Here is a 27,324-nt window from a genome sequence, read left to right as displayed (position 1 = left end):
GCTGTCATGTTTGCAGAAAGCAGGCAGAGATCTCCTGAACGCTGAAGGACTCTTTTCCCAGGCACAGAATTTCAATCAGTTGTCAGGATAATGCTTTCTAATTTCAAAATCTTCCAGCAGTAGAAATGACAGAAATAGCCTTGTTTTTCCCTTGTTATAAAGCCCCTTTTTAATAAAAATTAGAAAGTAATCATTTTGACTTCCAAAGCATTGGAATGCATCCAGACTCAAATCGGTGGTAGTCTGACTTCTAGGAATAAGGGTTAAACTCCAGCCCTGCTACGCTGTGGAGAATGCCTCACGGGTGCACAAATCCATCTGTGCCGTGCAGTATGGATTCGGGTTCTGGAAGAAGAGAGACTGCTATCGTGTACAGACCTGCACATTTTAATTTTGCCTCCTGCCTAACCTTCCATGCATGATGTCATTGTTTCGAGGCACCTGTTACTGGAGCCTTCTCAACACTTCATCCTTAAGCTGGGAACCACATTTGTCAAGCATGTGATGTGACGCTCTGCATAAAACCAGATGAGGACTACACAATGCATAGACCGCATGGCATTCTGTCAGGAACACGAAGCAATGTGTGAACATGTGCAGGCTGCATGACAGCAGAAGTAACCACAGACATGGTGCTCCGCTCTTCATCGTCTACCAAGGTTTAGTATTAGATATTGTGTACTGATGCGGAAATATTTACATAATAAAATCTTTGACGCAAAAACCCATGAATCCTTTCAACTAATCCAGGAGTCATCGTCTTCAACAGTCTTCTGCCCTCAGCAGTTACCTGCACATAATCTTACTCAGCAGCTCCTCCTTGTAATGGTAGATAATGGAAGACACTTCCCAAGGCTTCCCTGTCTAGGGTAAGAATTTCACCGGGAGGTCCAAATTATTTTCAACAAAAAATTGTATTAAAAACATTTCTGTATCGCAGACCTACCAGTTAGCTCCTTATCATCCAGGACATCTTCAGTTAGCGCTCAGTAAAGTATTAATCTGTAGCTTGTATTGACAAAAGTAAGAGAAATCCCTAAATGCTTTGATCTGGGAGATAAAGAAATAGACCTGCTCAAAGCTCCTTACGACTCCCAACCAGATAGTCAGCCTGGTCATGGTGTCTCATCTAAAAGGTTTGCTTTACAACACATACCCTAGGGGTAGATTTTTAAACGAGCGCGCGCGGGGTACATTTTTGCACGCTACCCGGCATGCACAAATGTACACCCGATTTTATAACATGCACGCGCTGTCACGCATGTTATAAAATCCAGGGTCGGTGCACACAAGGGGGTGCACACTTGTGCACTTTGCGCGCGCTGAGCCCTAGGGGAGCCCCGATGGCTTTTCCCATTCACTCCAAGGCCACTCTGAAATTGGAGTGGCCTCGGAGGGAACATTTCTTCAGCCCCCCCCCACCTTCCCCTCCCTTCCCCTATCTACCCCACCCCCCAGCCCTACCTAAATCCCCCCCTACCTTATTTCAAGGAGTTACGCCTGCCTCCGGCCGCTGTGCCGGAGGCCTCGGACCCGCCCCCAGACCGCCCCCGATCGGCACCCTGCCCATGACCCCGCCCCTTCCCGCCCCTTTTTCAAAGCCCCGGGACTTACGCGCATCACGGGGCTTGCGCGCGCCGCCGAGCCTATGCAAAATAGGCTCGGTGCACAGGGGCAGGTTTTCGGGGTTACGCGCGTAAGTTACACGAGTAACCCTTTGAAAATCTACCCCCTAATGAATATGCATGAAATATATTTTCTGACCCTAGAGACTCAGTATATAGAAAGATATCTCATGCATATTTGTTGTGGATATCTCGGAAATAAGACCTGTTAGTTGAGGCACCATGGCCAGGATAAATAGTATTTGTTGAAAGGCAATCCGGATGCTAGCCTGTATTATATGTGCATACTTTAAAATGTATATATTGCTGCTTCTCTATTGTTTGCTTTTTGTAGTTCAGGGATTATAATATTGAACTCTTTGAGGTTCATAGTCATAGTGACAAACTAATGATGGAAGAAAACAACCAAATGATCCATCCAGTCTACCCAGCAAGCTTCCCATGGCAGTATCTGCCGTGCCATGCAGGTTACCCCCATGTTTCTCTTAAGGATAGCAACTGCCGCTCTGTGCAGCCTTATGATAACCCATAAAAAATGTACTGTTAACAACATTTTTACTGTGTAATGAGCCTTCTTGAAAAATTCAGTGCTGGAATTTGCTGCCAGAGGATGTGGTTAGTGCAGTTAGTGTAGCTGTGTTTAAAAAAGGATTGGATAAGTTCTTGGAGGAGAAGTCCATTACCTGCTATTAATTAAGTTGACTTAGAAAAAGTTTTGCTTATGGACCTGGCCTTAGAAGCAGGCTTGTGCTTTTTCCCTTATGTCTGCATATCAGTACCCCCAGACCATAAAAGTCAGGGCCTGTGGTGGTTGTCATCTGAATCCAATTCCTCTTCCACCCGGCCCCCCAACCACTGTCAAAGCAGAGAGTGATGTTGTAGTTGTGTCAAAAGCATCAAGGCTTATTGGTTAAGGTTAGTAATCCCTTGCCTTCTATTAAGGGAAGTAATTGCTGCTCCATGCAGGTTATCCCCATGCTTATCAGTTCTCTAGACTGTAAAAGTCTGGGCTCTCATTAGTTGTTGTCTGAATCCTGCCTTCTGAAGTGGAAAACAATGTTGCAGTTGCATTAAAATCATCAAGGCCTATAGGTTAAGGGTAGTAACCGTCGCACCAGCAAATTACCCTCAAGCACCCTTTTCTTCATTCCCCTACTCTAGTCTTTAGGGATCCACAGTGTTTATCCCATTCTGCTTTGATTTCTTCGACTGTTTTCATCTTCACCACCTCCTCAGAAGGGCATTGCAGCCATCCATCATCTTCTCTGTGAAGAAATATTTTCTGACGTTAGTTCTGAGGCATCCTTCCTGGAGCTTCTTCTGATTTCTTTGCAATGGAAAGTTTGTGCATCATTACAACTTTTCAGATATCTGAAGGTCTGTATCATATCTGTCTTGCACCTCCTCTCTTCCAGGATGTACATATGTAGATCCTTCAGCCTCTCCTTATAATGTTTTCCAGTACTAACTCCACACCATTTTGGTCACCCTTCTCTGGAACACAATACTCCAGCTAAGGCCTTACCAAAGGCTTGTACAAGGGGACCATCACCTCCTTTTTCTTACTTGTTTATTTCTCTCTCTATGCAGCACAGCATTCTTCTGGCTTTAGCTATCACCCCTCATTGCTTTGCAGATCCCCAGGCATTATCACCCCAAGATCCCTTTCTTGATCCGTACACATCAGCTTTCATTCCCCATCACATCTTTTGGATTACTGCAGCTCAGAATGAAGACTCTGCACATATTGGCATTGAATCCTAGTTGCCAAATCTTTGATCACTTTTCAAGTTTTCTTAAATCTCTACTCCTTCAGGCGTGTCCATTCTGTTGCAGATCTTAGTATCATGTACAAATAGACACATTTTACCTTCTATCCCTTCTGCAATTTCACTTACAAGATATTGAACAGGACTTGCCCGACACTGATCCTTGTGGCACTCCACTTAGCACCATTCTTTCTTCAGAGCAGATTCCATTTACCATCACACGCTGTCTCCTATCTGTCAACCAGTTTGTAATCCACGCCACCACCTTGGAGCCGACTCCCAATCTTCTCATTTTATTCACAAGCCTCCTATGTAGGACCATATCAAAAGCTTTGGAGGTCAAGTATCACACTCTCCCTCGCTGGATAACTCAGAATTAATTTTATTATCTTGCTAAATTTTAGCTGGATATATTAGGAGCCCTCTGGAGGCATTCCAGGGAGGAGTTATGTTAGCTGAATAAGTTAGTTGGCTAACTCTGATATTCAGAATTGCCTGGATAACATATCCAACTCAGTCTGTTCACACCAAAGACCTGTCCTAAAGTTAGTTAGATCAAGTTATCTGGCTATATTCAGTGGTGTGGCTGCTCTATTGAATATACCTCCAAAGTTAGCCAGATAAGTTTCATCTGGCTACTTTGCTACCCGGACACGACTGACTATGGACCTCACTGTGTGGCTGTGGGGAATGTGATTTTTCGTTTGGTGGTGTATTTCTAATAATGGGCCCACTTCCAGAAGGTCTTATCTAAAGCAAAAATGTGGCAGACTACAACCCCATCTTTTTGACATTGCTTTCATGTAGTAATTCTAATGTTTTTACAATGTGGAAACATATTTATCAGGGCATATTCAAACTGCACATATAGGGGAGTGTGGGGATGTATTTAGAGGCAGCTGCAGCTGCCGTTGTACTTGATCTGTGCTGTAGAATAGATCTTGATATACATTGCAATCGTAGTTTTCTGCTGTATGGCTAATTAATCTGTCAGTCATTTAGTCCATTTTTTTACCTAATGCAGTTTTTCATAAATTGTAAGTTGAACTTAATAGAACCATGTGTGGCTTGCCCAGCAGTCACTTTGAATAAGTACATATAATACAATTTCTACCAGTTCCATTCAGGACTTGCATTGAACCCAGAAAAGCATGGATCAGTTGGATTTCTTAAGTATCTCCAGTGTGGACTGCTAGGGGCGGATTATGGGAAAATATCAGCCCGGGGGATTTTTATCCATACTGGCCCATGGGTATACAATTGCACACGCAAAAAGTTTATACAGTGTATATATATACATACATACATACATACATACATACATATACACACACACACATACTTCTTGACCACTTAAATATAAGAAAATTATGGAATAAAATACAAAAATATAGACAGTTTCAACATCATGCTAATTTTTAATACTTACTATATCATTTATAAAATATTTCAGTAGGCACTTTCAATCAACAAGAAACCTACTAGTTTGATGTTATAGATCCATACACAGAAACTACATGTTAGCAGAATACCTCACCAGAATTTTAAAAAAGTCAACCATACTAATAAAAAGAATAAATATTTCAAAATAGCTGATATTTAGAACATCCAATAATATACAAAGCTCATTAAAATGTTTAAAAATTTACCAAAAATAACAAAATATTTCAAAGCTGCAGACGTCAAATACTACCTAATAATTAAAACTAATAGGGATGAAAAAAAATCCTTTGCCATCCATACCTGGGAACATTTTGATTTCCAGTCACCCTGAAATTGTCATGGATTAGAAGGGGAGGAGGAGGACGAACATACTATCTTCTCACATACACACACACACACACACACACACACACACACGGTCGCCCGTATGACATAGTCGCCCGTATGTCATACGGTCGCCCATATGACATAGTGAGGGCAAAGGTAGCACCGGCGCCATTTTGAAGATTGGCAATACGGCCCGCATGCAGGAGGTCGCTCCCAGACCCCCGCTGGACTTTTGGCAAGTCTTGTGGGGGTCAGGAGGCCCCCCCCCAAGCTGGCCAAAAGTCCCTGGGGGTCCAGCAGGGGCGATCTCCAGCAGGCGTGATGTCGGGAGCCAGGAAACAAAATGGCGCCGGCGCTACCTTTGCCTTGTCACATGATAAGGGCAAAGGGCCACCGACGCCATTTCTCAACGCAGTCGTGGCTAGAGAGAGAGGGAGATCGCGTCGGGACCCACTCCCACTGGACCCCAGGTAATTTAAAACATTTTGGGGGGGTTCGGGAGAGTGGGGGATTTCTTTTAAAGGTTCGGGGTGGGTTTTAGGGTTTTTTGGTGTGCCGGTTTTCTCGCGCCCTATTTAACGATACAATACAAATGCCCCTGACGATAAATCGGGGGCATTTGTATTGTATCTGCACTCTAACGATTTTAAAATTATCTGCCGATAATTGTAATCGTTCAAAAACGATTCACATTCCTAGTGCCGGCTCAGTTAGGTCTTTAACTGCGGGCAGGAGCCTTTGTAGTTAAAAATCCTGTGGGAGAGGTGTGCTGGCCCAGTCCTGCTAAGCCTCCTCTTCAGCCCCGCTGGTTCCTTCTTTCTCTTTCAGCGGGTGGGAAGGCTTTTGTCGGTGGCCCCATTGGGTTTTTTCACTGGTCGCTGGCGGGAGAGGAAGTGTTGGTAGCCCCTCTGGGCCTTTTTCTCAGCCGTGGGTGGGAGGGCTGGTGCTGATCTTTCTGGGCCTCTTCTATTGCTTGTTTGCAGGCTGCGGGAGCCAGGGAATCTTTCTGATAGCGCTACCTTACCATTTTGCACCATGTCGGGCCCACGGTTCTACGATTAGGCAGGGGCCGGGCACGGTGCAAAATTGTAAGGCAGCGCTGGCAGAAAGTGTCCCCAGCTCTCACTGCCCACAAACAACTCCGTGGTGCCTGCAGTTCAGCGGTTGTAAAAACAGGCCAGGCAGGAGCTGTGGGAGACCACATAACCAGGCAGACCGGCTCACTGGGGCATGCCTGATCCCCTGATAGGCTATCTCTCAGTAAGCGCAGTCATTGTAATTCATGGGATGAAATCCATGTTCGGACAAAGGCAAGGGTTCTTCTTTAAGATGCTGTCCCTCCTTCCTAAAGAGGGCTGCTAGGTAGATATGTCTTGTTTCTAGATATTTAGGTCGGTGGAGAGACTCTATGTCAGTTATCAATATGTTCTCCATTCTGTACGTAGTGGCAAGCAGTGTACATAATCTGCTACTACGTCTGTACGTGTTCCTGACTAACATGTTCTCTGTGAGGAAAGCTTCTCCTAAAGCCCAGCTTTACTTGCTCTGCCTGGGACATCAATAGGAGGGTTAACACTCACAAAGAGATCCCAGTCTTCAACAATGAAAGTATTCTCTGGAGTTCACACTTCATGTCGATGCCAGCTCTCGATCCAGTAGTGCACCTGAGTTTAATGTGAGTGAGGATACGAGCAAGCCTTTCACTGTCTTTTCTCAGAGCTTCCAGGACAGATTCTTTCTCCCAGCCTGGCTTTGAGTCTCACTAGAGGAGTTAATTACAGGTTTTCTTGGACTGTGAAGTTTGTCCACTTGAGTTCCAAGTTGCAATACAGCATTATACAGGAAGCAGGTCTGTGAGGAAAACATGCTTTAAATACTGTCCGTCATTATCAGCATGGTGCCCCGGGTATACAACCAATAGCCATAATGCAGGCATTGAAAGACCTGGGTTCACTTTCTTCTGTGCTTACTAATGCTACTATGGCGGAAGATTATTACAATACTTTAATTCACTGATGGGAAAACACAAAATCCAGAACCTGTTTTCCTTTGCATCTTTCAGTTTGTCTGTCAGCAGTTCCTGTCCATCCTCCAGAAACTATCTAGCATTACATACTGAAGAACATAACATTAATGGGCTATTCTTAGCATTGTGTTAGAGCATCTGTTGTGTGCCCCTGCTGCACATCACAGACTTAAAGTCATCCCTGAATTTATCTGTTCATTTCAACTAAAGAATTTGTGATCATTTGAGCACTGTCTTAGAATACAGAAGAAAAGATGCTCCAGTGTATGATGTGTAGTGTATTGTGCACAGCTGTATTACACCTTGAGCAGCAAATGAAAAAGAATTTTTTAATAATAATAATTTCTCCCCAGAAATGCATGTGTGCTACCAGTTTTCTGCAAGTAAAGTCTGATATATATATATATATATATATATATATATATATATATATATATATATATATATATATATATACACACACATATAATATATGCACACTGCGTGCTTTTAAAGTTCCAGGTTTCAGACAGAAAGTGCAGAATGTCTACATGTCAGCTTGCTGGCATAGTTTTGAAATGGCTCATCTTGTCCAAGGATCTAATTTCCTGCAACTTCAGGAAGGAAAAATATTTCATAGTAAAAAAAAGATATGTGAGCATACACTTCTGCAAAAAGTGCTGTGGGACTCTTGTCCAGTTCTGGGAGGGAGCCATTTCAGGCATGAGTCCCACAGAACATTTTGCGGAAATGTTTGATTGCACAAGACAGTACCAGTGAGCTGATGACAATTTGCAGCTCTGATTTTATTATGGCTGTCTCTCAAAATCTTGACTTGTTGACTTGGATTTGTTGAGTTTCTTTATCTACAATAGTTTGAATATTCATCAGAATATTCAGAGCTAAGTAACACAATGAACCTTGCAGTTCTATGAGGGTTCAATTCTTTGTATATAGCATGCCAGGATCACTGTAGGGGCCAGGTTCCTTATTACCTTGTACAGGCCTGTGTACACTGGCAACACTCTTAAAAAAAAAAAAAAAAAAGATTTAGAGGTAGATTTTAAAAGTGTTGCTTGTGCAAAACTGGCCACATCCGCATGTATGTAGGCCGCATTAGGCGTATTTTTGCTCACGCTGCATTACGCTTGTTTATGGGAGCACGTGTGCTCCTTTTAAAATTTACCCATTAGTCTTACCCAGCAGATTTATTATACTTTTGTTCTGAATCGTATTAAAAGACACTTGATGCTGGCACAGCACAAAAATCTAAGTATTTTCCAAGCACAGGGGTAGATTTTAAAAAAATGCGCGTTCGCGTACTTTTGTCGGCGCACCAGTCGCAAACAAAAGTATGCTGGATTTTAGTAGATACGCGCGTAGCCGCTAAAATCCAGGATCGGCACGTGCAAGGCTGCCGATTTTGGGCAGCCGGCGCGCGCCGAGCCGCGCAGCCTGCCTCCATTCCCTCCAAGGCCGCTCTGAAATCGGAGCGGCCTCGGAGGGAACGCTCTTTCGCCCTCACCTTCCCCTCCCTTCCTCTATCTAACCCACCCCCCCGGCCCTATCTAAATCCCCCCCCACCTTTGTCCGCGGATTTACGCCTCCCGGAGGGAGAAGTAAATCCACATGCGCCAGCGGGCCCTGGCACGCCGAGATGTGACCCGGGGGCGGTTCCGGAGGGCGCGGCCACGCCCCCGGACCGCCCCGGGCCGAAACCACGCCCCCGGGCCCGCCCCTGAAACGCCACGTCCCGCCCCCAAAACGCAGCGTCGATCGGCCCCACCCCCGACACGCCCCCGACAAAAAGCCCCGGGACTTATGCGAGTCCCGGGGCTCTGCGCGCGCCGGCAGGCTTATGGAAAATAGGCGCGCCGGCGCGCAAGGCCCTGCTCGCGTAAATCCGCCCGGATTTACGCGAGCAGGGCTCTTAAAATCCGCCCCACTGTGACTAACTCCCTCAAGTTATCTTTTCCTGGTTTTCTACATCTAACTCATACCATCTTCGCTAGCCAGTGTTCACCCAAACGAGGCTGGGGAAGGTGGCGATGTTGACAATTGAAGTAGATCTTTTTGTTGGCCCAAAGGAGAGGTTTCTTGTACGGAAGTGTACAGCTCTCTTGGAGGCACTCTGGGATAAGCAGTGGATCTGAGGAAGACTTAAAAAAAATTAAAAAAAAGGAAAGCCCTAGAGAATCACAGTCTTCAGCAGGCATGGCCAACTCTATCCTCAAGAGCCACAAACAAGTCTGGATTTCAGGATATCCACATGAATATGCATGAGATAGATCCACATGCAGTATCTCCATTGTATACAAATCAATCTCATACATATTCATTATGGATCTCCTGAAAACCAGGAATGTTTGTGGCTCTTGAGGACCAGAGTTGGTGACCCTATCCACAGGTTATAAATAGGGATGTCCAGAAGCAAAACTTTTGTTGTGGTTTGTTCATTTGTTTTATAGATCACTTCCATTTGCTTTATTAGTTTGAAATGAAAAAAAAATTAATTTATTTGTTTCATTTGTGCCCCGTTAAAGTAAATGGGAGATGCAGTGCAGCTTATTTTGAGCTTTAAAATTGGGGTTTTCCAATCAGTTTTAATGAAACATGGTTAGGCAATATCAGAACGGGAAAGAGGACTCCGAGGCATCAACTGTGGCAAAATGGCACCAAAAGTGGCATCAATAGCCTGAAGCACAGTAAAGGCAAAAGGTACTGTGGCAGAAATGCTCCATCAGCAAGAACGCCCCAAGCTTCGAACGAGGGCACCAATAACAGTGGCATGAACCCCCCCCAAAGGCAGCAGAAAAGAGGTAAAGTAGCACCAAGAGAGGCATTAACATCCTAAGGCACCGTGAGGCGGGGAGACAAAGCAGCAGAGGAGCAGAAACCCCCCCCCCCTGGCACTGACAGAGGAACAAAAAGTGGCATGAAGACCCCGAAGCATTATTAGAGGTGTAAAGCAGTGGGGTATGGGAGCAAAGAAGGTGGCAGAGTGGCAGCCAGACCCCGAAGGCACAGCATAAGGGATACAGCCGTAAGGAAGAGTGACAGCATGAATGCTAAGGTGTAGAAACAGGGGCATGGGTGGCAGCAAGGGAGCATAGCAGCAAGTCCTTCAAGGTGTAGTGACAGGAACAGGGCAGCAAAACCCCCAAGATGATTCATCAGGAGCAGGGCAGCAAGCTAGAATGGCAGCAAGACCCCTCGAGAATAACTAACGGGTATAGCAGCAAGGCAGTGGCGTCAAGACTCCTAATTTGTAGAGACTGGGGACTGGAAGGAAGCTGCGAGGTGACAGCTCCCAGGAGGTATCATCAGGCGCAGAGCAGCTTCCCCTTGGTTGGTCCTGTATCCTCCCGCCTCAGCTCTGTCCTGGCTACTTCCTCACACAGGAATTTCGTGGTTGCTGTACTCACTGCAGCACTTAGCAATGGGCCATAGACTTAAATGGAAAATGTAAACGAATGAAACTAAGATTTTCATTTAATTCATGGGCACCCTCCATTCATTTCAGGGGTTCATGAATGAAATAAAAATGGTCTCATTCCTTGCATTTTACCCATTCATTTCAAACAAATGCACATCCCTAGTTATAAATAACATTGGATCCATTTATCATGAGCAGTTTCTGCAACATAGAAAGAAAAGAGGATTCAATCATAATCTCACGTTCTGTCCTCCACGAAACCCTCAGGTATCATCACTGCAGCAGTATCTTCTGCACATTGCACACCTTCTTTCTGATATATGCTCACGTTGAATGCTTTGCCATTTTCTTAGGACATTCACAATTCTGTTTTCACTGCTGTATAGTCTGCAGTGGGAGATCTTTTGTTTAGAAATATGGTCGAAAAGTTAAATGAAATAATATAGTCCCCTTAACTGTTTGTTTCAAATGACGTCTGTTCTTTGAACTAGTTTGACTTTACAAACACATTGCATAATTCAGAGAAAACATATTTTTCCATTTCTAGGGGAAAAGAAGGTGGGTGTGCCAAGAGATGCCTGGCCAGTGGAGACGTATTCTCTTCTAGTCTATCCACTCGACAGTCATTGGCTCTGCTCTATTTCACTCTTCCCCTCTTCCTTCCAGTTTATTTTGTCTTCTTAAGAAAGGCAATATTTTCTTTAGAGTATAAGCGCACTCCTTCCTTCTCCTTGTCTCCAGATGTCCATATATCATCGTATGATGACCCTGCAGGCTTGGGTTTGGGAGGGTCCCAGAGACAGATCGCCTTCTCGAGCTGTGAAGGAGTGCAGTTGCCAGGCACTGACCTCCAGATTCACAATCTTTTCTTTCTTTGTAAAAACGGAGTCCATGCTGTCAGGGTGACTTCCTCATGAGAGGGCTGTCGCTCATTGCAGTATTCATTAATGAAATAAGGCTGTGTCATGCTTGTATCAGGCTTCCCTCTGATTTATACTTCTCTGTAGGTTTTGGCAATGATTCCCTGTTACTTAGCAGTCTGCTTATTGATCGTTCTGCCATGCTGACTATTAATAAACATGCCTGCAATTAATGGAACATGCTAATCATTTGTAGTTCCTGACAGACTATGTTATTTAACTTTGGTTGTTATTTTTTTAAATATTGAAAACAAAGTAATGATTCAGTTATGCAGTTTGCATTCTAGTTTTAGATGAGTCTGTTTGATCTCCGATGTGTTAAAAGCATGCTTTTCTGAGCTTAGGTTCATTTGGATGGGTAATTTATTATGCTTTTTCCATTAGAATTGTACCAGTTATAATTGTATATTATTGCATGCGGGTTGTTCCATGCTTTGAGCTCAGAGGAAAGTGTGTAATAAATAACATTGTAAACAGTGATTAGTATATCAGGTACCTTCAGGTTTTCAAGCCTGGTGTTACTCTCCTGCCCTGTAGAGGTGGATTTGTCAGGACTGGATGTCTATGCATGCAGTTGGGTAACATCAAGACTGAATCAGCTTTTCTTGAGAAAATGGAGCCAGTGGTTAAACCTTATTGTGGGTAAAGGTGAATAAATATGATCAGGGTCTGCAAGCGAGAGAATCAGCTATAGCCATATACAATTGCCAGATTCTGGGGAAATCCATGAGTCTACTGTGGAACCTCCCTGTAAGGTGTTGATGTCTCCTGGGGCTGCTCATAAACTTTTCACAGATTGCCTACTGCAGTGATGGTCATTGTAGTGTCAATATTTCTTTACAAAAATGGTAGTGGAAACGTGGAACAGCCTTAATGTGGAGGTGGGACAAGAACGGTTTCTGAATTCAAGAAAACATGAGAGAAGTGCAGGGAATCTGTGAGGGAGAGGAAGGGGGTGGGCTGCTCGCTCTTTATCTGCAATTCTGTCTTTCTTTGCAATCTGTACGTATTGAAAGACTGGATTGCTGTAATTCTTTCCTTCCTACCCATTGTCTTGGATGCGTTGTACACATGTCTGTGGATCAGTTGATGGAGCTCTGTGTAATTTTTTTGGCTCAAGATCCATAGCTGGGTCCTGCTGTTGAGTGTTTGTTTGTAAAATTTTGACCTTCTCAATCGATGTGTTGATTAAGGGTAAAGGGTTCAGTTTTAGGTGCCTCTTACTGGTCCTGCTGTGTCAGACCACCTGAACAAATGAAGCAATCTAGTCACCAAATAAACAAATCTTTCAGGAGGCAGGGACTGTGGTTAACAGCACAAAGGCAAATGAAACTCATGCCTCTTCGTTGTGTCTTCTTTTCTAGTTAACCTGCTGGATTCAAAAGCAATTCAAGGGGAGCTGGGCTGGATCTCCTACCCGTCACATGGGGTGAGTTCACTGGACTGTGAAATGGAAAAGTGCCGTGACAGTTCAATGTGCTGCTTAACCATTGTTTCCCCTTCACAGAACATTGTGGCATAGCCGGAGCTCTTCGGGGTTTCAGAAGCAACACTCTTGTAAAGCTGGCCTGATGTTTATGATGTATTCCTGGACTGCTTTTTGCTGCAGCTCACAGATCTATAGTGTGTTCTGAATGTCTGGAGGTTTTTTTTAGTGGGATGAAAAGGACAACTCTCACATAATAAAATCTGCACCAGTTGTGCAAATCAGCTATGTATATATACACACTTTTAAGGTAAAACTGTTGGCACTTGTTTGTTTTATCTCTCTCTCTCTCTCTCTATATATATACACTATATATATAGACTGTATATATATATATATATATATATATATATTTGTCATATATAGAGAGAGATAAAACAAACAAGTGCCAATAGTTTTACCTTAAAAGTATGTATTAAGCCCAGCTCCAGTTGTTTCCATAAGAACATGCCATACTGGGTCAGACCAAGGGTGCATCAAGCCCAGCATCCTGTTTCCAACAGTAGCCAAACCAGGCTACAAGGACCTGGCAAGTACCCAAAATCTAAGTCTATTCCATGTTACTGTTGCTAGTAATAGCAGTGGCTATTTTCTAAGTCAACTTGATTAAAAGCAGGTAATGGACTGCTCCTCCAAGAACTTATCCAAACCTTTTTTGAACCCAGCTACACTAACTGCACTAACCACATCCTCTGGCAACAAATTCCAGAGTTTAACTGTGCGTTGAGTGAAAAAGAACTTTCTCCGATTAGTTTTAAATGTGCCACATGCTAACTTCTTAGAGTGCCCCCTAGTCTTTCTGAAAGAGTAAATAACTGATCGATTCACATTTACCCATTCTAGACCTCTCATATTTTAAACACCTCTATCATATCCCCCCTCAGCCGTCTCTTCTCCAAGCTGAACATAGTCTTTTTAGTCTATCCTCATAGGGGAGCTGTTCCATCCCCTTTATCATTTTGGGCACCCTTCTCTGTACTTTCTCCATTGCAACTATATCTTTTTTGAGATGCGATGACTAGAATTGTACACAGTATTCAAGGTGCTGTCTCTCTATGGAGGGATATAGAGGCATTATGATATTTTCCATTTTATTCACCATTCCCTTTCTAATAATTCCTAACATTCTATTTGCTTTTTTGACTGCTGCAGCACACTGAGCCGATGATTTCAATGTATTATCCACTATGACGCCTAGATCTTTTTCCTGGGTGGTAGATCCTAATATGGAACCTAACATCGTGTAATTATAGCATGGGTTATTTTTCCCTATATGCATCACCTTGCATTTATCCACATTAAATTTCATCTGCCATTTGGATGCCCATAAGAACATAAGAAATTCCCATGCGGGGTCAGACCAAGGGTGCATCAAGCCCAGCATCCTGTTTCCAACAGAGGCCAAAACCAGGCCACAAGAACCTGGCAATTACCCAAACACTAAGAAGATCCCATGCTACTGATGCAATTAATAGCAGTGGCTATTCCCTAAGTAAAATTGATTAATAGCCGTTAATGGACTTCTCCTCCAGGAACGTATCCAAACCTTTTTTGAACCCAGCTACACTAACTGCACTAACCACATCCTCTGGCAACAAATTCCAGAGCTTTATTGTGCATTGAGTGAAAAAGAATTTTCTCCGATTAATCTTAAATGTGCTATTTGCTAACTTCATGAAATGCTCCCTAGTACTTCTATTATTCGAAAGTGAAAATAACCAAGTCACATCTACTCGTTCAAGACCTCTCATGATCTTAAAGACCTCTATCATATCTCCCCTCAGCCGTCTCTTCTCCAAGCTGAACAGCCCTAACCTCTTCAGCCTTTCCTCATAGGGAAGCTGTTCCATCCCCTTTATCATTTTGGTTGCCCTTCTCTGTACCTTCTCCATCGCAACTATATCTTTTTTGAGATGCGGCGACCAGAATTGTACACAGTATTCAAGGTGTGGTCTCACCATGGAGCGATATAGAGGCATTATGACATTTTCCGTTCTATTAACCATTCCCTTCCTAATAATTCCTAACATTCTATTTGCTTTTTTGACTGCTGCAGCACACTGAGCAGACGATTTTAAAGTATTATCCACTATGATACCTAGATCTTTTTCCTGGGTGGTAGCTCCTAATATGGAACCTAACATTGTGTAACTACAGCCATGGTTATTTTTCCCTATATGCAACACCTTGCACTTGTCCAACTTAAATTTCATCTGCCATTTGGATGCCCAATCTTCCAGTCTTGCAAGGTCCTCCTGTAATGTGATTTAACTACTCTGAATAATTTTGTATCATCCACAAATTTGATAACCTCACTCGTCGTATTCCTTTCCAGATCATTTATATATATATTGAAAAGCAGTGGTCCACGTACAGATCCCTGAGGCACTCCACTATTTACCCTTTTCCACTGAGAAAATAGACCATTCAATCCTACTCTCTGTTTCCTGTCTTTTAACCAGCTTGTAATCCACGAAAGGACATCGCCTCCTATTCCATGACTTTTTAGTTTTCATAGAAGCCTCTCATGAGGGACTTTGTCAAACACCTTCTGAAAATCCAAATACACTATATCTACCGGTTCACCTTTATCCACATGTTTATTAACCCTTTCAAAAAAATGAAGCAGATTTGTTAGGCAAGACTTCCCTTGGGTAAATCCATGTTGACTATGTTCCATTAAATCATGTCTTTCTATATGCTCTACGATTTTGATCTTGAGAATAGTTTCCACTATTTTTCCCGGCACTGAAGTCAGGCTCACTGGTCTATAGTTACCTGGATCGCCCCTGGAGCCTTTTTTAAATATTGGGGTTACATTGGCCACCCTCCAGTCTTCAGGTACAATGGATGATTTTAATGATAGGTTACAAATTTTAACTAATAGATCAGAAATTTCATTTTTTAGTTCCTTCAGAACCCTAGGATGCATACCATCCGGTTCAGGTGATTTGCTACTCTTTAGTTTGTCAATCTGGCCTACTACATCTGCCAGGTTCACAGTGATTTCGTTCAGTTCGTCTGACTTATCACCCCTGAAAACCATCTCCGGAACTGGTATCTCCCCAACATCCTCATTTTCCAGCCCAATTTTCCAGTCTCACAAGGTTCTCCTGCAATGAATAATTTCTCCTGCACTGAATAATTTTGTATCATCTGCAAATTTGATTACCTCACTCGTTGTATTTCTTTCCAGATCATTTATAAATATATTGAAAAGTAAGGGTCCCAATACAGATCCCTGAGGCACTTCACTGCCCACTCCCTTCTACTAAGAAAATTGTCCATTTAATCTTACTCTCTGTTTCCTGTCTTTTAGCCAGTTTGTAATCCACGAAAGGACATTGCCACCTATCCCATCACTTTTTACTTTTCCTAGAAGCCTCTCATGAGGAACTTGTCAAACACCTTCTGAAAATCCAAGTACACTACATCTACGATTCACCTTTATCCACGTTTATTAACTCCTTCAAAAAAGTGAAGCAGATTTGTGAGGCAAGACTTGTCTTGTGTAAAGCCATGCTGACTTTGTTCCATTAAACCATGTCTTTCTATATGTTCTGTGATTTTGATGTTTAGAACACTTTCCACTATTTTTCCTTGCACTGAAGTCAGGATAACCGTTCTGTAGATTCCTGGATCGCCCCTGGAGCCCTTTTTAATATTGGGGTTACATTTGCTATCCTCCAGTCTTCAGGTACAATGAATGATTTTAATGATAGGTTTACAAATTTTTACTAATAGGTCAGAAATTTTATTTTTTAGTCCTTCAGAACTCTGGGGTGTTTACCATCCAGTCCAGGTGATTTACTATCTTCAGTTTGTCAATCAGGCCTACCAAATCTCGGTTTACCGTGATTTGGTTCAGTCCATCTGAATCATTACCTATGAAAACCTTCTCCAGAACTGGTATCTCCCCAACATCCTCGTTAGTTAACATTGAAGCAAAGAAATTGTTAATCTTTCCGCGATGGCCTTATCTTCTTTAAGTGCCCCTTCAACCCCTTGATCATCTAATGATCCAACTGACTACCTCGCAGGCTTTCTGCTTTGGATATATTTTTTAAAGTTTTTTACTGTGAGTTTTTACCTCTACGGCCAACTTCTTTTCAAATTCTCTCTTAGCCTGTCTTATCAATGTCTTATATTTAACTTGCCAACACTTATGCTTTATTCTATTTTCTTCTGTTGGATCCTTCTTCCAATTTTTGAATGAAGAACTTTTTGGCTAAAATAGCCTCTTTCACCTCACCTTTTAACCATGCCGGTAATCGTTTTGCCTTCCTTCCACCTTTCTTAATGTGTGGAATACATCTGGATTGTGCTTCTAGGATGGTATTTTTTAACAATGACCACGCCTCTTTCACACTTTTTACCTTTGTAGCTGCTCCTTTCAGTTTGTTCCTAACCATTTGAAAGCTTAGCACGAGAGCCATGGATTTGCTTACTGTCCCCCTTCCAGTCATTAATTCAAATTTGATCATATTATGATCATTATTGCCAAGTGGCCCCACCACGTTACCTCTCTCAGCAAATCCTGTACTCCACTGAGAATTAGATCTAAGTCTATCAGACAGATCATTCTCCGAGAACCAGTTGGTCTTCTCCTAAAACAACCATTTTTCAAGTTTGTGCAGAAGAGCTATAAAAGTCCTACAGTTTACAGTAATTGTGTGGAGCAGAAATACCTTGTCTGAATTTGTCTGGTGCAATTGTAGGTTGATTAAGCCAAGCTGGAAACTGAAAAAGTTTGTAAAGAATTGTGTGGGTAACCAAAGTAATTATGCTACCAGCGTTCAAATAACATTAATTGTGATATGCCAGCTACACATTAACTAGTTGAGCCTGAAGAGGCAAATTTTCAATAGCAATTTGCAGTTTTATGGTAAGATCTATGTTTTCTAGTTTGAATTTGCAAGGAATTATGCAAAGCAATAATAGTCCCACTCCAGAGTCTTGTAAGGAAAGCTGGAATAAACCTTATCTTGAAAGTTCATTTACAATGACTTGAGAATATGATGTAATAAGTAATGGGGGGAGGCTTGCATTGTGTGTTCCCCCTTCTCCTTCAGACCACTGATCTCAGTAAAGCTGTACTTTAAGTCCTGTTAAAGCACTTTTGGCTTTTACTAACATACATCTTAAAATTCAAGGTAATTCTATCTCTTATTCCACCATAGCTGGTTTCTATCAAACATGATATAGCTGTCATCTTTATGTCAGCTGCTCTTGCCCTGTGCTGAGAAAAACAAGTCATTTATATATAGATATACATACATACAGTATGCACTGTGATTCATTATTTCCCGGTGAGAGAAGTGTGGAGTGAGTGTAAAAATGACTCAAGCATCACAAGTATGTGTGTAAAAGTGCCATATGTGTGTGTATGGATATACACACACACACACATATATATAGATATAGATAAGAAATATATAAAAAGAGAGAGGACAATTATCCACATTCACATTAACTCAAAACTGTCTCATTTTCGGTCTTTTAAGGAGAGATGATTGCAAGACCTTTATCAGAAAAAAACCCATCTCGAGCAAGTGGACGTGCAGGGATTTAGTGTCCTTTAACTTGTTTGGCATTGCTGTTACCTTGCAAAACCAGTGTTTCTCTGCCATAGGGCTCTGTTCTGCCACTCCGCAAATCTTTCTGACTACACCATCTAGGTCTGCTATCAGAAGCAGAAAAAGGCAAAGCAACTGGCAGTGGAACACAACACAAGAAATCTGCCGTATGCCACTGAATATGTTATTTGAGCAGTGTCACTGATAAATTTCTTAGACCAAGCTGTTGGTGTCGAAAGACCTGTCTAATAGTTTATACACACATTGATGATAAGGTTTCCATTTTTTTTGGGGGGGTGGGGGCAGAGGACACTAGAACTGATTTTGAAATCCAGTAATAGCATTAATATAATCTCTGTGAAAAGAAGCCAAAGAGGTGAGCTTGGGATAATATGACACTGCAGTATCATTCAGAGTAAGGTTTTCCATGTGCAGAATGGACAGCATTGCCCAGCAAGACCTAACAGAGCTCTTAGTCGAGGGGGTGCAGTCATTTAAAAAATCAATCACGGGGCAGTGTTGGAATGACTGTGTAGCTGGCACCCTGGGGATCATCTCGTTTCCTGATCATTTAGTGACATTCTCTGGAGGATGATATACTGTAACCATAACCTTTTGAGACAGGTAGGATTGAGTTTGGATAAATAATATGCAACAGGAGGACCCAAGTTTGAATAAAAGGCCTTCAACATGAAATATAGCCGATTAGAAAGCGAGCTTGTAAATCGGTGGGGAATCATTTTTCCTGTATTGAAGAGATCTTGCTATACGTGCTAATGTGCCAGATGAAAGCACTGGTGGGAGAGCAGCTTACTTCTCATGAGGCTCTTATATATACAAAAAGAAGCCTTGTCAACCTTTCCCCAGGAGAAATGATGCATCATAGTTGTTCTTTTTCTGCTCATAAAAGATAACCAATCCCCAGAGTTTCCAGCAATGTCCAGGACACCCATTTCCCTGAACATTATACAAGTCTAACTCTTCTGAACTTTAGCTTATCAATGAACTATGAATGTTCAAGATGTTTATATAGGGGTCTGTAAGTTTGTGAATACAGAATCTTGCAATTATTTTTGGAAATGTACTTATGACATATTCATGAAAGCAATAGCAATAGCAGATATATATAAAACCATTTGGAAAGTCTTCAACTCTTCCCTCCATATGTCAATTAGGCCACATTTACCAATGGTTTTCTCCCCACGAGAGGTCCTGCAGTGCCACATCCTCTGCTGAACTCGCCATCTTTTGGCTCTTGAGCAGGGACTCTCCTAGTAGCTGGAGTCGTCTCTTTCAGTCTGGTTGCTCAGACCCATTTCTTTATATAGTTTAGACTATTTACATTCCACTAACCCAAAATGCTTGCTCATAACAGATTGGCACACGGCAAAAATACATCAGCAAAAACAAATAACATTGCATCCTTAGCAAAAGCTAAAGCATGCTCTTATTACGCCAGCCTGCCACCCACCCTCCCGCTCAGGAAGGAAGCGGTTTGGCACCCCCAGCAGCCCCCTGTGCAAGGTTGAGTTTGGATCCCACCAAGGCCAGATCTGAAGACTCCACCTGTACTTGTTGTGCACTCTGCAATGCCACAGTCACTTTTTCTATCAGCAACCTTTAGGTTCCCAATCAGGGATACTACTGCTGGTTGCTCATATCCGTCTCCTTATTGCTCCACCCTGTTAAAAGGCTGTAAGCACGGAGCAAACGTTTTCACACAGCAAAATATTTGCTGAGCTGGACACAGCAGCAATGAAGTTGTGCATTCCTGCCAGCCCAACCCTACTTAATTTGAACCCAACTAACTAATTAGATTAAATAGCTAAAAAGAGAGAGTAACTAAAAAAAAAGAAGAGTTTGCACACGCTGGAAAGGTGAGGAGGTCCACCTTATGCAGAGAATGTGCACCCGCCAGAAAGGGGGGGTGTGAAACGTGCACCAGAAACCTCCTGCTGTTACCACACTGCAAACATTACTGGCCAGTTAGAAAAACAAGAGAATATCAGAGCTAGTTGTAACTGAGACAAGAAGAGAAGCCAAAGGCAAATTCTGACACTTTAGAAGGGCAAAGGGTAAAAAAATAAAGCTTCCACCTGTTCATCCCTGCCACCTCCATTCTCTGCTACTTTTTGAGCAGAGAGCCTGGCACATGTTACCATGAACAGCCCAAATAAGATGAACAATTTGGTTTGTAGAATGACGTTTTGATGTGCTGATTGAATTCATCTTAGTTGATCATGAAAGGTCTGACCCATTAAGGGGCCGATGCAAAAAAATTGCGCTGGAAGCAGGCACTGAGTGTTCAGCGCCCGCTTTCCTAACGCTCCCCCAGGCACCTCTCCTGAGGGTGTGTTGCAATATTTAAATTAGGGCTTGCGCTGTCGAGGAGGCGCTAGGGGCAATTGTGCGCCCCTAGCGCCTCCTTGACAGCGTGCACCTGAGAGAGGTCCGCTATCAGAGGCTGTCCGCCGGTTAAGAAAACGGACGCTAACCAGTGCACATGCACAGGTTAGGATAAAGGACGCTGATAAATTTAGTGTCCATTCTCTGAACCTGACTACTGGTATTTAATATTAATTTATTCACTGCTTCACTTATTGCCGATTGGTCCCTTCACTGTCACATGTCAGTGAAAGGACCAATCACCTTTCAGAAGGCTGCCCTGAAAGGGGATTGGTCCTTTCACTGACAAAATTTTTTTAAAGAGTTGTTCCTCCTACTTATTATCCCAGTGATATTCAGTAGGAGGCAGTACAGAAAAGCAGTGTTTTCTGTGCACAACAAGAATATTCATTGGCTTAATGATTCCCTCCATTACCACACCTCTAGCAGACCCACTAGATCCGCCTACAAAGGATCCCTGTCTACTCCCTCTCACAAACTCCCTCAACACATCTACACCAGAGAACGTGCGCTTTCCGTAGCGGGACTAAGAATATGGAACCCTATGCCACCCGAACTACGCCAAGAACATTGTACAACGACTTTCAAAAAGAAACTAAAAACGTGGCTGTTCAAACATGCCTATACATGTTTATACATGCCTATACATGCCTTTCCTATACATGCCTATACATGCCTATACATGTTTATACATGCCTATACATGCCTATACATGTTTATACATGCCTATACATGCCTTTCCTATACATGCCTATACATGTTTATACATGCCTATACATGCCTTTCCTATACATGCCTACACATGCCTTTCCTATACATGCCTATACATGAATCCACTGTTCCTCCCCCCTCCCCCAATCCTATACGTTTTTGTAATTCAGTTACTGTTTCATCCTCTCAACGCCTGTCCTAGGTCATCCGGACTCTTTTATTCTCTCTCTCTATTCCCTTCTTGTTCCTTGGATATCCCTGTTACATGCAACTTTACTTTTCCCTTTCTCATTTTAAGGTTTTACTCCCCTTGTTGCTTGTAAACCGATGTGATATGCACATGAATATCGGTATAAAAATGTTTAAAATAAAATAAATAAATAAATGAGATAGATTTGCATACAATGGAGGCAGTGCATGCAAATCTATCTCATGCATATTCATTGTGGATATCCTGAAAACCTGGCCTGTTTGCGGCACTCGAGGACTGGAGTTCGCCATCACTGATCTAGACCCCCTCTAGTCCTTCACCCAGACCTCCCACCCAAAAATGGCACAAGTCCAATATTAGCAGCTGTAAAAGTGTATGAAAAGTTTGTTAATGTATATCTCTTACAAAATAGCGACCACCTTGCGTATTTCTGAACCACATCCTGGTACTCCCCCAGCCAACTCCTTTTTTCCACCGATAAAATGTACACGCAAAATGGAAAATACGTGCGCCCTCCAAATGTTTATAAAACAGCATATTTTGCATATTGCTTTTGCATATTGCTGCTGTTACACATGGAGTCCCTTTGAAAATTTACTCCATGAATTGTATGGTCTCTGGGGATAGGGAAATCCTACAGCATGTGAATGTAATCCACATTGAAGTGTCACAAAAGGCAGAATATAAATAAATACATTTAGAAGGTGATTTGCTAGCTGTATTTCAGCCGCCGTGATTATGATCTATCGGGGAAGCAGAGAATCATTGTCTCTTTGCATATCTGCAATACTTATGCCACACCCACACACACACACATATACACACACACATATACACACACACACACATATACACACACACACACACACACACCCACCCCTATGGAGGCAGATATTAAAAAAATAACCCGAGCTTCTACATTTTGAGAGAGAATGAGAAAGAGAGAGAGACTTTAACAGGGTGAATAGGACTCTGTAGATGGGCACATTCGACTCAGGGTGGGGTTGGGGTGGGTTTGGGGAGTGATATATACACAGAGGAATTGTCTGCAAATTTGATATGACCGATGAATTTCTATCATTTGAATCAATGAACGGTACAAGAAGAGGAATTTACTTCTACAATGTAGTCTCTCTCTCTCTCTCCCTCCCCCCGCGATAACAGCTGCAGTTGTGCATTACGACCCGCGAGAATATACCGGTTGCGATATTTATCTATGTGATGCAGTAACTGACAATTTGCCTATTCACACACACACTTTTATCGCGGGTGCTATTTCTGCTATATTTATAGCAAAATGATAATTCTAGGCCTAAGTTAGGAACCTATTTTCAGCCTGACATAGGGATCTATGTTTTTAGCTGAAAAGCTATTTAAATTTAGGACAGCTATTCATTGCTTAGATTTAGGATCCCAAGTTAGATGCTTAGTGCTGAAATTCAGTGCTTCAGATCCTAACTTTTATTCTCTGCCCCATAGCCACCCAGCCCTGGCCAGTTTAGGCTCCTAGCTCTGAAAGTTAGGATCCTAAACCCTTTGAAACTGCTCTAATGATGTTATTTGCATGGCCAATATATATATATATATATATAGTTACCACATAATAATGTAGTGCCGCTAGATTCCAGCACACTATTAAAATAAAAGTAATTCATCCAAGTCGGTGCAACTTCAGGCTCTGTGATGGTAATCGATGGTGACTTTATGACACTTAGGAAGACTGTTGTCACCTTATTTTGGGCACTAAAATGCTTTATCTTCCTGTCACTCAGTTTATTCAGCTTGACTTTTATAATAATAATGATAACATTGTCCTTCCCTTGAGCAGAGCACCCCAGGAGGGACTCAGACATAACTCTATGCAGGCATCTATCAGACACATCTCTGGGCTAGAATTTCATACCAGTGAGTGAGAAAATGATCATGAGGGAAGGTGAGACGGAAAAGTAAGGGGATCAACAAGTTCTGAATTGAGGGCTCCTAGCAACTCAGCTTTGGCAATCCCCGTGATAAATGGCAAAGAACGGAGCTGAAAGTTTGGATTGGAATAGAAGGCCAACAGGCAGGCACATATTCCTTTTTCCATAGCCCTTTAAAAATGTTATGTGGTCCACATGCTAGAATTGTACTCCTTGGCCATGGACTTTGAATATTTCTGAAATAGTGCATTCTTTTTTTTTTGGGGTGGGTGGGTGTTGGCTTCCTCTTTTAGGCTTCCAGCTCATTCTGAATTGGACCTGGGATCCAGCACCATGAGCCTTCATAAGAAATTGCCTTGCTGGGTCAGACCAAGGGTCCATCAAGCCCAGCATCCTGTTTCCAACAGAGGCCAAAAACCAGGCCACAAGAACCTGGCAATTACCCATACACTAAGAAGATCCCATGCTACTGATGCAATTAATAGCAGTGGCTATTCCCTAAGTAAACTTGATTAATAGCAGTTAATGGACTTCTCCTCCAAGAACTTATCCAAACCTTTTTTGGATCATTCACAACTTCCCTGGGCCTTTATAATCCCTTGCCACCTGCTCTAGTCCTGTTATCCAGTCTTTCCAGTGACGGTGCCCGGGTCTCCCTCACAGCTCCAGCCAGCCTGGAAAATCTGGGAATGAAATCTAGGCTGGCCCTGAAATATTGCATTTTAAAGTACACCAGGCTAATGTATGGATGCACAGTGCTATAGGGATGTGAATCGTTTTAGGACGATTAAAATTATGGTCCGATAATTTTAATATCGTCTTAAACCGTTATGGAACACAATACAATACAGATTCTAACGATTTATCGTTATAAATCGTTAGAATCGTGAGCCGGCACACTAAAACCCCCTAAAACCCACCCCCGACCCTTTAAATTAAATCCCCCACCCTCCCGAACCCCCCCCCCAAATAACTTAAATAACCTGCGGGTCCAGCGGCGGTCCGGAACGGCAGCGGTCCGGAACGGGCTCCTGCTCCTGCATCTTGTTGTCTTCAGCCGGCGCCATTTTCCAAAATGGCGCCGAAAAATGGCGGCGGCCATAGACGAAAAAGATTGGACGGCAGGAGGTCCTTCCGGACCCCCGCTGGACTTTTGGCAAGTCTCGTGGGGGTCAGGAGGCCCCCCACAAGCTGGCCAAAAGTTCCTGGAGGTCCAGCGGGGGTCAGGGAGCGATTTCCCGCCGCGAATCGTTTTCGTACGGAAAATGGCGCCGGCAGGAGATCGACTGCAGGAGGTCGTTCAGCGAGGCGCCGGAACCCTCGCTGAACGACCTCCTGCAGTCGATCTCCTGCCGGCGCCATTTTCCGTACGAAAACGATTCGCGGCGGGAAATCGCTCCCTGACCCCCGCTGGACCTCCAGGAACTTTTGGCCAGCTTGTGGGGGGCCTCCTGACCCCCACGAGACTTGCCAAAAGTCCAGCGGGGGGCCGGAAGGACCTCCTGCCGTCCAATCTTTTTCGTCTATGGCCGCCGCCATTTTTCGGCGCCATTTTGGAAAATGGCGCCGGCTGAAGACGACAAGATGCAGGAGCAGGAGCCCGTTCCGGACCGCTGCCGTTCCGGACCGCCACTGGACCCGCAGGTTTTTTAAGTTATTTGGGGGGGGGTTCGGGAGGGTGGGGGATTTAATTTAAAGGGTCGGGGGTGGGTTTTAGGGGGTTTTAATGTGCCGGTTTTTCGATTTTTCGATTTTTCGATTTTTAACGATTTTTCACGATATTTTACCCCCCCAAACGGCAACAATACGATTCCCTCCCCCTCCCAGCCGAAATCGATCGTTAAGACGATCGAGGACACGATTCACATCCCTACAGTGCTACATAAAGTCAAATACTTAATATTGTTTACTACACTTCCAGCACCATAACAAAGAAAGTGAAAATTCTCAAGGTAGAGCAAGTAAACTCAAAATCTTTTTTTTTTCTCTCAGTTTTTCAGCATTTTTGAGGCTTTGGGACATTTTCCCAAGCTTAAGGATACAGGTCCTACTTTCTAAAACTCCAGGGTCAAGAAGAAATAAGCCAAATGCAGGCGAATCATTTGAAAGGGAAAAGCACTGCAATCGCTGACTTGTCCTTGACACGACGTTAAAAAATGATGCCATGGATGAAGACTTCATTTACTGCTGTTCCAGGAGCTCAGGGATGGATGGAGCACTGTGTGCGCTACCTAGAAACTACTGTAATTCCTACAAATCATGCTGCCACCTCAATCACTTCTAAACAACCATCGCAGTGATTTATTTCACTCTAGATATGAGTGCCAACATTTTTCTAGCCAGTAGAGCTTTTTTTCTAGGCACATTATTATTAATTGTATTTAATACGTCACCTGTAATCCAGAATATCCACGTGGCTCAGTCCACATGGCTCACAGTCAACATAGGCATTGACACAATCTAAATGTATATAAACCCGTGGGAAAACAACTGAAAAAAAATCAGGTTTCCTTTCCATTTTCTCTTGTTTTTGAATTCTTCTTTGCAAGTTGATGTGTTTAAGAGAAAATTCATTTCCAGCTCCACCTGTTGTGACATTCTTCCGCTTGCATTTGTTGAGAATCAAAGCTTTTCCCAGGCTCCTTCTGTCACACACAGGGCATACACAGGGAATTCAGGAGTTGTGGAATAAAACACCCTGAGAGGCAGTAAACTAGAATTGTCCTCAGTTTAACATAAAATGTTTCATAGATTCTTGTGAAACTGAAAATAAAACCCCAAGCAGCAGGGCCTAAAACTGTGCTCTTAACTCTGCTTTTTCCAAGCAAGGCAGCCGGTCAGACGGGGCAGGTCGCCTTGCTCCAGTGGGACGTTCTAATAGTAGCATTGGCCCTGCTGGATAAACTGCACTCTTTGCAAGTTGTGATACCAATATTCAGAAATGATGCTTTACATTACCATGCAAGGCTGCTTGCCTCCCTTCTTCAGATATCTATAAGGGATCTGGGTGCAGTGGTAATTTTCTTAAAAAAAAAAAAAGTAGCAGCTCGGGTCCACCTTTTACAATTTCCTAGTTAAAAAACTTTCTGGGTTGATGAAGAAAATCCCTCTGCCTGTTTGTGTGTCTGAAAGGCTTGTGTACCCCTGTCCCATCTACATATCCTTCCTTCCCCTGCTGCTCCGATAGGAAGGTATTGCAGTTTCCAGACAATCAGGCCGATTCAGTAAAAGTCGCGGGCGAGCACCCACTCTCCTGTGCGCGTGATTCAGTATTTAAATGAGGGCCCGCTGTCAGCAAGTTTGACAGCCGACGCTCAATTTTGCTGGCGTCGGTTCTCAAACCCGCTGACAGCCACGGGCTCGGAAACTGGACGCCGGCAAAATTGAGTGTCCGGATTTCAACCCGTGAGCTGCGGGCCGATTTTAAATTCTTTTTTTTTTTTTAAATTCTTTTTTACTTTGGGACCTCCGACTTAATATCGCCATGATA

General features: G+C 43.1%; 1 protein-coding gene across 2 annotated transcripts in view; it reads left to right on the top strand.

Annotated features, from left to right (window-relative positions):
• EPHA3 (EPH receptor A3) overlaps nt 1–27,324 on the top strand; it is a 276,444-nt gene that overhangs the window by 16,974 nt on the left and 232,146 nt on the right. For both annotated transcript variants that reach the window (XM_029578191.1, XM_029578190.1), the window contains exon 2: nt 12,890–12,954. In XM_029578191.1, the coding sequence (XP_029434051.1) occupies nt 12,890–12,954 (65 nt within the window). The remainder of the gene's footprint in view (nt 1–12,889; nt 12,955–27,324) is intronic.

This window comes from Rhinatrema bivittatum, chromosome 15, assembly GCF_901001135.1.
Source record: "Rhinatrema bivittatum chromosome 15, aRhiBiv1.1, whole genome shotgun sequence".
Taxonomy (NCBI): Eukaryota; Metazoa; Chordata; class Amphibia; order Gymnophiona; family Rhinatrematidae; genus Rhinatrema; species Rhinatrema bivittatum.
Note: the sequence above shows the minus strand (reverse complement) of the source record. Positions and strands in the feature narration are given on the sequence as shown.